Raw genomic sequence first — 14,466 nt, 5'->3', positions numbered from 1 at the left:
TGAAGTAGCCACTTCTAAATGGGACCCACTACACAGTAGCTTAAGGTGTGTTGCTAAAGCAGCCATAATGAAAATGAAGGTGTCATTGTTTGGATACTTCACACACACGTGCTTTTTAATTTCACAGACTACAACTACCAAGCTGGAATCAAAGCACATAGATTCCCCTCTCACACCCTGCACGCACTTAAAACAAATAAACAGGCGTCTCATTCTCACGCATGTATAGGCAAAACTGTATCAGACCGGTGTAACGTTGGTAAATCTTCCATTGCACAGAATGATTTTTGTAGCACGTGCAACAAATGACAGTCGAAAGATACAATTACAGTGCTGCTATCAATTTGCTTGGTATAACTGCATTTATAGTTTTCTACAAATGCAATCAATCAAATTGGCCTCCATCACTCAACCAACGCTAACGGTAACATTTCCTAGGTCCTTATTGATATTATAAGATTAACGTACCTGCAGTAAAAATTAAGCATGTCCGATAAACATCCTCAGATTTATTTCGGCTTCAAGAAGAAATGGGAATTACACTTCATGTGAACATCGTCCTATCCTTATTAGACGTTCTCTGCGGTAAACTACAGTCCTTGTAGGAAGCGTCCATTGTTTTTCCAACCCACTTTTAACTTCCAACAAAATTACGTCTCACTGCAACGATGCGCCATCTAGTGGACAAACGACTACTTATTGGCAATACTGGAAATGCAGCCATGATGATGATGATGAATATTTATTTTGGCTTTCTTTTAATCCTACTGAATTTGTAATTATGTATCGGCCGTTCTAATACCGATAGTATGTGGGTGCCTGTGTGTGTGTGCATGTGTATATGTGTGCACCGCCATCTACAGGCCAATGAGTGTACAGTCACTAAATGTACACATAACCTAATTTTTTTTAGACCCCCCCATGGATGAAATTCTATGAAACTTGGCATACCCCCAGAGAATGCCATGTCAATCATACATATAAAATTTGGTGCAGTTCTGAACATCTTAACTGAAGATAGGGGCGATTAAACCAGAATAATATTGCATTTTCATTTTTTACCGGGGGGGTGCAAATCACAAATGAGTGATTATGGGCCAGGTTGATGAGGGCCCTTGAGACCAACATACCATAAAAGATTCTTCATCCTCAGTGCCACGGTTCAGGTAGTTATTTAGGAAAAACTGCTTTTTTTGCGGTTCGGGGGGCCCAGCACGGGGGGGGGGGGGGGGGGGGTTGGGGGGGTAGTGGCCCCCGGGGATGAAACAAAATTTTTCCGTAAAAGTCTAGTGGGGCTACATACCCACCAAATTTCATGTGCACCGGTGTTTCAGTGTCCTGGGTATCTTTGACCAAAAATTCAGGAAGTAGATGACGGGCTTCGCTAGCGGCGGTCATAATTAAAAAGAGAGAATAATAAATGAAATGTATAATGATACAGTATTACTATATACTGTATATTTATCAATGTGCTATCATGGGTATTGGTTATTGATATAAAGCAAAGCATGTCACAATATGGGTCACTCACTTCCTCGATTTATGACATGTTAACAGGTACTGCGCAGCGAGTTTTACACAACTTGTATGCTCTCCCAACAAGTATGGGAGCTTGTCTTCATTTTCTAATACTTCAAATTGAGGTATAATTTGCCTGAATTGAAGGAAATATTGGTTCCTGACTGTGCTGAATTTACTGCACTGAGAAAGTGTTTTTCATCTTCTACTACTCCCTCACTGCACTACAAACACAGCCTTTCCTCCCTAGGAAGCCAGGTTTGCCTGTGTCTTCCCATTTCTAAGGCCAGAGAGTGTTCACTTAATCTATAAGATGTTAGTAATTTTCTTTGTTTGTACTCGGTAATCTCTTTTAGATAAGATGCAATTTCATAATTGGTTTTGATTTTTTGGAAACATTTCAATTTGTTGGATTGTTCAATATTGTTTAGCCAATATTTGTAATATTCTTCTTTTGTTAATTTTTTGATATGTTCTCCTCTGTAGAAGGGCACTGTGATTATATTCCTCTGGTTTTGAGGACAGTACATGGTAATAAAATTTGCATGCTCTTTTTTGAATATCAACTAATAGTGGATATCTTCCAAGTTCTGCTCTGCATGCAATATTTGTTGCATTCCTGTGTACCCCCAAGATGTTCTTACAGAATTCCAGGTGTAGTGTTTCTGCTGGGCTTTTGTCCAATAGCTCATAATTATCTTTATGTTTTATGCCCCAAATTTCACTGCCATATAAGATAATGGGCTTGATAACCGAATCAAAAATATTTTGCCACAATTTGATAGGGGTGTTGTATTGGTATAGAGATTTTCTTATGCAATAATATGTTCTCCGTGCTTTGTCAACCAGGTCTTTAATAGCCAGATTAAAATGGCCCGTGGAGGAAATATTGAGGCCCAAATAGTTATAGCTTGTCACTTGGGAAAGTCTGCTTTCACCAAGGGTGAAATTATATTTATTCTCTGTTGAACGTGTCTTTTTTTTAAATATCATTATTTTAGTTTTTTCTTTATTTATGGGGAGGTTCCAAATTTGAGAGTAATTTTCCAGGATTGACAGACTCTCTTTTAGCCCCTCCTCAGTTGGAGACAGAAGTAGGAGGTCATCCGCAAACAGAAGACATGTAATGTCTCTACCCCCGACTGTGACTCCTGATAGTTTGGATTTTGCTATGTCTGATGTTAGATCATTGATGTATAGGACTAAGACTTTAACCTTGCTGAACACCTTTGGCTTGTTTAAAGTATGACGTTCTTTTATCATCGATTTTGACACAACATCTGTTGTTTTTGTATATATCTTTTCTCTTTAAGGTCATAGATTCTTCCCCCTATCTCATTTTCTATCAGTTTAAGTAAGAGTCCATCATGCCAGACTGAATCGAAGGCCTTGTTGAAGTCTACAAAACATCCAAAAAGTTTTCCTCTGTTGGTGTTCTGTACATATTTTTTAATTAATGTCTGTAATGTATATATGTGGTCAGTTGTTCTGTGTTTTGGCATAAACCCGATCTGAGAGTTACTTAGAACTCTATTTTCCTGTAAGAATTCTACCATTCTGTTGTTTATGATGCTACAGAAAAGCTTTTCTAAGTTGCTGCTTACAGCAATGGCTCTGTAGTTGTTTGGATCTAGTTTATCTCCGTTTTTGTAGATTGGTACGATTTGATTTTCTTTCCATGGCCGTGGGAAATGACCAACAGCTAGAACTAGATTGAAAAGTTTGAGAATGGCTTGTTTCAGTATTGGGCTGCTGTACTTAATCATTTCATTATGTATCCCATCGCACCCACATGCCTTTTTGTTTTTTAGGGTTTTTATTTTTTCGTTTAGTTCAGCTAGTGATACAGGGGTGTCTATATTGTTCAATTCATTTTTTACTTTTGATTCCAATTCTTGTAATTTATCAGTCAATTGTGTTTGGAGTGGATTTAGTTTATCTTCACTGTAGAGTTGCCCAAAATGGTCTGTCCAGATGTTTGCATCACATAGGGGGGATCTGTTTAGTTTTTTTGGTGATCTCAAGTTTGTTCCATAACTCCCAAAATGAATTTTGATCGACAACATCTTCTATATCTTGTAGCTTTTTATTCATGTATGTGCCTTTTTTCTGTCTTAGTAATGATTTGTATTTGGTAAGAGTTTGTTGGTATAGTAACCGTGTGCTTATATTTGTTTGTTCCCTATGTTTCTTATTATGAGCGCCGCGCAGCGAAGCGGCGGTCATATAGGTTTAGTCAGATTTTTTTTTTTTTCTTTTTCGCATGCCCAAATTTCCGTCAATGATTCCCGGGACACTGAAAGACCGGGGTACACGAAACTTGGTGGGCATGTAACCCCACATGGATAGCATCGAACCATCATTTTTCGTTTTGATCTGTAGCTGGACTGGACCCCCCGAAAGGAGGGTAGGGCAGACACAGTTTTCTGTGAATATCTCGAAAACCGTAGGGTTTAGGAGGACCATTTTTTTTTGTATGTTGATCTCAAGGGGCCATGTCAACCCATTCCATAACCACTCATTTCATATATAGCGCCACCTAGTTAAACACAAAAAAGTAAAAATGAGGTGTTGTAATTGAAGGTATCTGTGACCTAACATAGTCAAAACTGCACGAAATTGGAAGTGTAGGATCATTATGACACCCTCTGTATGCACGCCAAGTTTTGTGGAATTCCGTTCATGAGGGGCCACACAATAAATTAATTTATGTTACTATACACCAACTGGCCTGTAGGTGGCCGGAGACAGTTTTCTGTGAATATCTTGAGAACCGTAGGGCCTAGGAGGTCCACCTTCTTTATGTATGTTGGTCTTAAGGGGGCATGTCAACCCATCCCATTACCACTTATTTCATGTATAGCGCCACCTAGTTAAAAAATCAAAAGCAAAAAATTAGGTGTTTTCATCACAATATCTCTGGCTGGCAAGGTCAAAACTGCACGAAATTAAAAGTGTAGGATCATTATGACACCCTCCGAATGCATGCCATGTTTTGTGCACTTTCGTTCATGGGGGGCCTTACAATAAAATAATTTATGTGTACATTTAGTGACGTACACCAACAAGGATTCCCGGGACACTGAAAGACCGGGGTACACAAAACTTGGTGGGCATGTGCCCCCACATGGATAGCATGGAACCGTCATTTTTCGTTTTGATCTGTAGCCCTCCCGCTGGACTGGACCCCCCGAAAGGAGGGTAGGGCAGACACAGTTCTCTGTGAATATCTTGAGAACTGTAGGGCCTAGGATGACCATTTTTTTCAGTATGTTTGCCTCCAGGGGTCATGTTAACCCATGCCATGTGCACACATGTGCATAAACAGACACACACGCACACACATACATTCACAGTAATCATACGTATGACACATACTCACACAGTAGACATATGTACGCTTGCATGCACAGGCACATACGCAGGCACACACACAAGCACGCACACACACACACACACACACACACACACACACACACACACACATAACATAAACATAACACAAACAATCAAGAATTTCTCAGAATTATGAACAGGCAAGATGGAGGTGGGGTTGTATAAAATTAATTTTACATGTGAAATCCATGAACTAATCATGTTTTGGTACTTGTTGTCTAGCAGATACCAGTGAGAATTGAGTGTGGATAATGCAATTTAGTGAGACAGTTAGAATCATATAGGCCTTTCAGCATGATTTCTTTTTGTGGAAAAAATGTGCTGGATTGGGCGGCGGTCATATTTTGTACCGCTCTGCGGTACATCTAGTTTGATAGTGTTCTTAACTGTTTCCTTAATGTTTGACATTCTTTGTCAAACCACTCGTTCTTTTTAGTTTTAGATGTCTTTTTCTTGTATTTTTTCTTTACTTTTAGTATTTTGCTGGCCACTAAATTAAAACTTTCAGAAATCCTTTCTGTCGCTAGATTTATGCCTTCTCTATCCTCTTGAAATTTTGTGAAGAAAAATGTGTATATAAGGTTTTCAATTTCCTCCAATTTCCAAAGTCACCTTTCATTCTACCATTAGTGATGGTGAGACCCAGGCTTTTACAAAGCTGAAGCAGCTGTTTGCCATTTTTGTTAACCATATTATCAGCGCTCTGACGTGATCTTTCAAATGTGTTTTTATTTATTTGAGCTTCAGTGATATATGCATAGCCATTGGGGTTTATATAATCTTTTTCTGTACCTGTTCTTGCATTCATGTCTCCCATTAGCAAAACTGATCTTTCAGATTGGAATTGTATGATTTCTGAATGCAGAATTTCAAAGGTTTCTTCAGGGTAGTAGGGTGATTCATATGGGGGTATATAGATGGCGCATAGATAGATGTCAAAATCTGAGAAAGTGAATTCCTTTTTTAACTTAATCCATACATGTGACTTCCCCTTCTTTACAGGATAAATATGATCAGTAAGATTATCTTTAAACAATACTACAATTCCCCCTGAATCTCTTCCACATTTTACTTTAGGATGTTTAACAGAAGGAATATAGAGTTCCTTGTAATGTGGAATGGAGTTAAACTTTTCTTCTCCTTTACTCCATGTTTCTAACAGTATTACAATATCTGAACTATTTACAATATTTACAAAGTCAGGATGTGTACTCTTTTCACCAAAAGCAGATGAGTACAACCCTTGTATATTATAGTTAGTAATTCTAAGTGATGTCATTGTGTATCTCTAGTCTTTGCCATAAAGAAATATGTATGTTTTGTCTTAAAGTTAACTTGAGGCTAGGTTGTATCAAAATTAAGTATAGGCCTAATTATCTAAAAAAAAAACTTACTTAAATGAAACTTACATCCATATTTATATAGGATTGTACACACACACACACACACACAAAGTCTAGATTAACAGAAAAGTACTATTAAATGAAAGTTAAGGCGTTCTCTCTGGAATGTCCTTTCGTGGTAGAAGTGTTGATATGATGATCTTTGAGCTTGGATCTTGGCTAAATTGGTCAAGGCTTTTGCCACATCTGTGTTGTGGTTGCCAAGGTCATTAGTCCCTGTGTGAACAATTATATGGGAGCGCTTGTCCAGCCTACCCTCTCTCAGCAGCTTTACAGGCGACTGGACAGTAGGACACCACATTTTCCTTACTGACCTTTCAGGAAACAGCCTCCTTGGATTTAGGTGGTTGCCATTTGAGTCACAGAGGATAATGATGTCCTTTTCCCCTTCTCCGCTGATTGCTGCTGAAAGTGTTCCTGTTGCTGCTGTTGTTGTTGTAGCTGTTGGAAGAATGATTGTTGCAGTTCAAAGTGGGACTGTCGATGCTGTTGATGTTATAGTTGGATCTGATGTTGCCTGCGATGAGCGAACTTGGTCTTCGTAAGCTTTCCTCTCTGCCACAATCCTTTTCGTCTATCAGACTTTGGGTATGCTGTGATGGTGTAGACGAAGAGGCATTGTCCATCTGTGAGGTCACATGTTGTTTCTGTGCTCTGCTTGAGCTGTTGCTAGTGAGAGAGGTTTTCGACCTTAGCTCGGTCCTCATCTCCTCCAGTTGACTCTCCAGAGCCTGTGTATGTTGTTCTCTCTTGGACAGTTCTTGTTTCACACTTGTCAACTCTCGCCTCACCTCCTTGTTGGCCTCCTCCAGCTGCCTCATAGCAGTGCATAGCTGTTGAAGCTGCATATTGGGGTTGCTGATCTGGATGACCCGGTCTTGGAGCTGGCAGATGTTGTTGGTAGTTTCTTCTTTAAATATGAAGTAGTCCTGTTCTAGAGAGAAGTTGTCTTGTAGGGCTCTTATTCTGGGAGAAGTGGGAGCCTTTGGATGGAATAGGGGTGTGTTGAGGCAGGATTCATCAATTCTCACCTTGATGGCAACTGGCTTTTCATCGATTTGGTCTTTTCTCTCAGGATTTTCCAGGACTTTTTGGACCTCTCTCTTCAATAGTCCAAATTTAGCCTGAAATTCACTGAGACCAGCTTTTGGTCCTTGGATCAGAACTGTGCCATTGTGGTATATGTTGATGGTCAGCCTTGCCCCCTGTTCATTTTCAAGGGTCAGCTGCCTGCCTTTACAGATACCTCCCTTTCTAATGCAGTTCATTTCAGTCAAAAGTGTGCAGTACCAAGCATCTGTGTTTTTAGTGAAAAACAGCAGGTTGCAGCAAACTCTTTTATTCTCTGGGCCACTGTAGTCCAGGAGAAGGGTCTCAGGGTGGTCTCTCAATAATGCTTCCTTCATTTTTTTCTTTTTGTCTATTGATTTAATGTCTTTGGGATATGTTATCTCCATTTCATCTTCATTTTAAAAAAATGCCTGCTTTGGGCTCATTTTTCTTCAAAGTGTGTGTGTGTGTGTGTGTGTGTGTGTGTGTGTGTGTGTGTGTGTGTGTGTGTGTGTGTGTGTGTATGTGTGTGTGTGTGTGTGTGTGTGTGGATATATTAGGGCTGTCAATCGATTAAAAAAATAATCGAATTAATTACATACTCTGTGATTAATTGATCTAAATTAATCACATTTATAATTTTTGCTGTGAAAGTATTTAAAATATTTAAATTCAAATGAATCATTGAATAATCAGCATTAGTGACATTAAAGTTCAAAAACTCTTTTATTATTATTTTCACTGTTCAAATAATGGCCATAATAATCTATGATATGACCTAATATGCTGAGGAAATAAATTCAAAAGTGCTTTGGGGAGAAGTTTTTTTTTCACATACAAGGCATTTCAGGCCACAGATATAACCTAGGGGACACAATGAAAATAAATTAACACTCCCCTCAATGTCAACATTTATTTCTTTGCATTGATGTGCGACTATAGAGTTGATGAACTCCGGTGATATGCAAATTCCTTGCTGCAGACATTGCAAAGGACTTTATTTTCAACACTTTATTTTTTATCAACACCATCAGGCTGTTTTTTAAAAGTAAATGTTCCAATCAATGATCCAGGCAGCACGTTTTCTTCTCTCTCCTTCATTTTACAGTCTAATTTTTACTGACTAGAACAGCTCGGGGGCAAAGGTCATACGGAATCGATTAATCTGCACTAATTTTTTGAATCAGTTATTTTTTCTCAAATTAATTAATCGAAATTAATCAGTTATTTTGACAGCCCTAGTGTGTATGTTTGTATGTGTGTGTGTGTGTCAAAATTCACTCACCTCGGCTGCAGTCACTTTTTCACTCCTGCTGTTCTCGCTGGAGTCTCACGTGGGCTTCTGGGACTGTTGTTTGCTTTCACAGATTGAAGCTCTCGCAGACATCCACACCTTGCTCACCACACACACACACACACACACACACACACACACACACACACACACACACACACAAACACACACACACACACATACACACACACACACACACACACACACACACACACACACACATCCTGCTGTATTGCGTGAATGCAGTCAGTGCAATTTGCTAATAATATTTTTACTTACTATATGGTACTGAAGTTTAATGAACTCTGTGTGTGTGTGTGTGTGTGTGTGTGTGTATGTGTGTATGTCTGTTCAACAGAGAGCCTGTTAAAAGAGGAAGAGAAAGTTTCCTGAGATGCAAGCAAATCTTGAACATTTTGTGTCTTATCTCTCCCACACAAAACAATACAGACCTGAGTGTTGAGATTTGATATAACCATTCAATCAAAGTAAAATAAATGAAAATGACTTGCTTCCAGTTTACATGTAAACGGATCACCTAGTCTCTCTCCCTCTCTCTCTCGCTCTCTGTCTCTCTCTCTCTCTCTCTCTCTCTCTCTCTCTGCCATTTCTCAGGCTCTGCATCCTTCTTTTCTCTTGCTGTTTTTCCCCACATCTTGAGATGATAATGGTCTCAGATCATCACTGCCGTGAGATTAGAGGGACACTATAAATAAAGAAGAGTGCTACAGGGATACGATAGCTGCTGATGTCACGAGCTGCATGTTCGGACCGGGTTTCCCAGGCAACTGGCATAATGACAGACAGCCCGTTCAACCCTTCTCCCGTCCGATGCCTCTCTGCTCGTCAATCGTTTGCAAAATCATGATGAGAATTAGGGGCCAGACGGAGTAGGAATGGGGAAAATCCCAGTGAGGCTGGTGTGTGTGTGTGTGTGTGCGTGTGTGTGCGTGCGTGCGTGTGTGTGTGTGTGTGTTGGCCAGACGGAGTAGGAATGGGGAAAATCTCAGTGAGGCTGGTGTGTGTGTGTGTGTGTGCGTGCGTGTGTGTGTGTGTGTGTTGGCCAGACTCGTATTTCAGATGCAATGAATTTGTCAGAAGTATGGTAGTAACACTGCCGTGTTTTAATTATCATGAGCACGTGTAATGAGTGGCCTAATGCTGCATTGCGTCGTGTGGTTTCCATTTCGGTGCTTTAATTAGAGCTGTGTTCTCTCTTATAGATTTAAGAACTTTAACACGAGACTAAAGGGGGAAACAAATTATCTCCCTCGTTCTCACTCTCTCTCACCCTCACACCCACACACACACACACACACACACACACACACACACACACACACATATAACAACAACAACAACGCACACACACACACATTCTGACACGCACATACACAGAAGTGCCATTAATTTTGGCTCATTTAAGGGGTTTTGCGAAATGGCAAAAGTTGTGAAGCTGTTGTGTTAATGAGGTAGATCTTTCATGTGGAATGATGGCACAATTAGGGGAACAAAAGTGCAAGGTGTGACAATTTAAGTGAATGTGCTTTGTCAGTGTCTATAAACAACACCGCTGAGACACTCCATGCATATGGCATCCTTACAAAACCATTTGCTTTCCCTTCATCTCCTTTTCTCCTCCTCTGTTTTTTAATATTCTTCTTCTTTTGTGTACTTGTGGATCTTTGTATCTGCATGCCTTGTAACTCTTCCCCTCCATCTTCCCAAGAGAGCGTTAGTGCAGATTTGCAGGGCAGGAAATGGAATTAAAGTTGCTGAACAGGATGTCCTCTCGCTGCGGCAGCAGACCAGGGGGAAAGTCTACACACTAATCCTAATAATGTCCGCTGCTGGCCATGATGTATACCATGGCTTGTATAGCTTTTGTCCAATTTTCAAATGCTCTACTTTATGAATCCCTCCCCCAAACACACACACACACCCCCAGCCAACCCATCTCACTACCCCCCTTAGCTACCTCCCCCCTACACACACACACCCATCCACAGCCAGCCCATCTCACTACCCCCTACCCCCCCCCCCCCCCCCTTTACACCTTCCAGTCCACTTTCCTCTGGGATCTGGTACCTAATTTAAGATGGCATGAAAGTTAGAGTGGATATGGAAAAAAACAGGTTCTATTTCCTCTGTTCCGTTTGGTGTGTATCCCTCATGTCCTTCTCCTTGGCACTTTGGTCGGGTAATCTACAGCTATGTTTCCACTGCTGCCTCTACTCGCCCTGCTTTTCTTTCTGGGCCGGGCATTTATGGGATGGAATTAAAAGGCGGATTAGCTTCAAGGAACAACGTTAAAGGGACAAGTCTCAGCACTCAAGAGAAATGTCTGGTCTAGAGGATTCCATGCCCTTCACTATGCCAATTCTCTGCTTGCTGTGTGACTGTGTAATGAGTCCACTATAATTATTCCATCCTTCCAACACCCCCCCAACCCTCTGTTTTGATCACAGTACTTGTGTATCACCAGGCTGTGACAGAGCTGCCGTGGCAGAAAGCATGCAGGCAAGATCCGTACCTGTTGTTTAGGGCAGCAGCCCATTTGGAGAAGCCATGTGCCAGACTGCAGCATCAGGGGAGGCCATGACAGGTGACAGTCTATGCCGGCTGGGTTAAGACCTGCAGGGCAAGCCATTAGGACAAAGACCAGGGACAGCAATGTGTTTAAAACACAAACACACATATATTAGTTAATGTTCATTTAAGATAATGTTCATTTAAATGTCCTTATCTATCTATCTATCTATCTATCTATCTATCTATCTAATCAATCTATTTTTCTATCTATCTATCTATCTATCTATCTATCTATCTCTATCTCTCTATCTATCCATTTCATTTGTTTGCGGTCTTGGCCAGGCCCATCTCTGTCTGCCTCCCATGGTACATTAGAGATGTGATACTCAACAGGAGTGAAAGTGTCACATTTTCCCATCTTGTCAGAGAGTATGGCAGCCCTTGTGAGCAGGCCGTCCTTGTGAATCAAAGCTCTGTCAATAAGCCACTGCACCGAGGTGACCTACTTCTCACTTCTCACTAGATGCCATTTGTCCACTTTGGTTTTGCACTCAGCATGTATAAATGGCCACCCTCTCCTTTTCTATGCTCTCTCACTCTATATCGTTCTCTCTCCCTCTCTATCTATCTTTCTTACCCTCTCTCACTTTCCCTCTCTCTCTATATGCTTTTTTCTTTTTCTTTTTTTACTTTTGCTGTCAAGCTGGTACTTTTTTTCACACTCACACACGCTCTTTCCATTTCTCAGAGAGCAATCCAATAGTTTTGTCCTGACAGGCATAACTCTCGCTGCCACTGTAACCTCTTGACACGTGTAATGGCGCTAGCCAGGAGGCGGTGTGGACTCCGAGCCAAAAAGCAGGTGTGGGGAGAAGGTTCACTCCCTCTGACAGATGAAGCAATGAGTGACAGATGGTCGGGATGCCCAATCTAAACATTGTAAAGGAACCAGGGGACCCTGCGCACCCTTAGCCTATCTTGTCTGTGAGATTGGCCACTTCAGCTGTCAGGGGTAAAACACTAGTGTTTGGGAAGAAGTGCAGTGCTTGGGACTTGGCTAGTGGCCGCTTTGTGCTTTTATGCGGTGATGGATTAGATTTTCGTTTGCTGCTGATGTCATATATCTGGGATTGTGCTGGAGTGTTATTGGGTGAGACATGAACTTATCACTTTTATGTTTTCTTTTATGTCTCTCTCTCTCTCTCTCTCTCTCTCCCTCTTTCCCTCACTTTTTTTAGCTCCACACTGATTTTGATGTGGGCGGCAAAAACGTCAAGTACGTGTTGTCAGGTGAGGGTGCAGGCACCATCTTTTCGATCAATGACCAGACGGGGGACATCCACGCCATGAAAAAGCTGGACCGCGAGGAGAAGGCCGAGTACACGCTCACGGCGCTGGTCATCAACAGGGACACCAACGAACCGTTGGAGCCTCCGTCCGAGTTCATCATCAAGGTGCAGGACATCAACGACAACCCTCCGCAGTTCATCGATGGACCCTACCAGGCGTCTGTGCCAGAGATGTCCTCAGTCGGTGAGTCCCAACCCTCTTACTGACCAGAGGCAGGAGATAAATGGTCTTTCCTCCATTTTGGGGTTCCAGTATGGAGTCAACTGATTTGAAGTGTCTGAATATCTGTTTTGTTAGGAAAACAAGTGACGGATGTGTTGAATTTACTAGCTAACCTCCAAATAAATACCCGGCCTTTCTTCCATGGTTCCTGAGCTGAGTTTGGGTTACACCATGGTGCTATTCCACGGAGTTGAATGCATGTATTATTTTTAAGTGACTTGGGGATGTGTTGAACTTCACCTGCGCAGATGGTGCTTGTCCATCATCAGTGAAGGTTACTGAAGGTCAGTGAAACATGACAACATGAATACAAATACGTTAGAGAAAAAAAGGGAGATCTGCATGTCTGAATATAAAATATAGAAAAGTATGAAGGTCAAAGACTATCAATTTGCTGCTCAGTGATTAGAACAACCATATCATATCATCATATAATGCAGATGTGTGTTAGTGTGTTACTTTATAGTTACTAACATCACTCAGTCTGGAATATAGTCCTTAGTCTTGTCATGTAGTTACTTTATAGTTACTAACATCCCTCAGTCTATATGGAGTACAGTCCTTACTCTTGTCATGTAGTTTTGCACAAGCTGAAGGAGAAGACATCATATGGACAAATACAAAAATACATTTTTGTCACCTTTTTTTTTTTTTGAGGACCTGTTTTTCCATCATGTCCTAATTCAGTTTTAACCTCCTTTATTCTCTGCCTCTGCCGCTGCGGCTTTGGGTGCTAAATAAAAACGAAAAACATGAATCATCTCATGAGCCTCACATCTCACTGCCAGTGTTGGGCAAGTTACTTCAAAAGCGTAATGCATTATTTATTACGTGTCATCTCAAAGTAATTTGTTACATTACAATATTACTGTCTTTGAATTGTAAGGCATTACACTACGTTTACAATACTTTCACCAAAATAACAGGAAATATGGATTTGGTGTTCTCAATAGATCTTCATGTGTTCAATGCAGCTCATTACACGGCAGGAGGTGATGTGGTATGGCATAATGACTGAGCTAGGCTTAAGGCTAACAAAAGAACAATATAATGGTTATGGCTCAGGTATGGCTCATGGGACAATGTAGGCCCCAAAGGCCAAAGGTCACTCACAACTTAATATAGTAAAATATAGCCATGGTAAAATATAGCCATAGTGAAATTGTATGTTGACTTTAAATGGTTCATTGCTGGTTGCCTTTCCTTCCACAGTGGTGTAGACTTAATGTAAATAGTTTGAGAATAATGGCTATGATCTTTGTCTGTAAAAGAAACATTTTAGTTGTTCTCACTGCTTGAAATGAGAAGTATAGCCTAACCATGTTAGATCTGTTGCATGAATGGCAGAGATAACTCAAATTCCCTTTCTACAGTCATCTAAACAAGGCAATCAAATTCCAGGACCAGCATAGATGACTTTTTTTAATTCTTGGAAAATCTTCTCTGGTGCCCATTGAGCATTTCTCAATTTTGGATTAAAAAGCAAAGTAACTTCAGTTACTGAGAATTGTACCGAGTAAAATATTACTGAAATTGTATTGGTAATGCCTTACATTACTGCATTACAGCAAAAAGCAATGCATTACTGTAATTACATTACTTTTTTAATGCATTACTCCCAACACTGCTCACTGCAGTACACCAGACGCCTAAAAATGGTCAGGCTCTCAAATCAACAAGTGCTATTATCTTACCTTTAGA

General features: G+C 40.7%; 1 protein-coding gene across 3 annotated transcripts in view; it reads left to right on the top strand.

Annotated features, from left to right (window-relative positions):
- Nucleotides 1-14,466, top strand: part of cdh8 (cadherin 8) — a 96,436-nt gene that overhangs the window by 39,116 nt on the left and 42,854 nt on the right. For all 3 annotated transcript variants that reach the window (XM_042060697.1, XM_042060695.1, XM_042060696.1), the window contains exon 3: nt 12,432-12,726. In XM_042060697.1, the coding sequence (XP_041916631.1) occupies nt 12,432-12,726 (295 nt within the window). The remainder of the gene's footprint in view (nt 1-12,431; nt 12,727-14,466) is intronic.

The sequence above is a fragment of the Alosa sapidissima genome, chromosome 14 (genome assembly GCF_018492685.1).
Source record: "Alosa sapidissima isolate fAloSap1 chromosome 14, fAloSap1.pri, whole genome shotgun sequence".
Taxonomy (NCBI): Eukaryota; Metazoa; Chordata; class Actinopteri; order Clupeiformes; family Clupeidae; genus Alosa; species Alosa sapidissima.
This window is presented reverse-complemented; position numbering and strand designations above follow the sequence as displayed.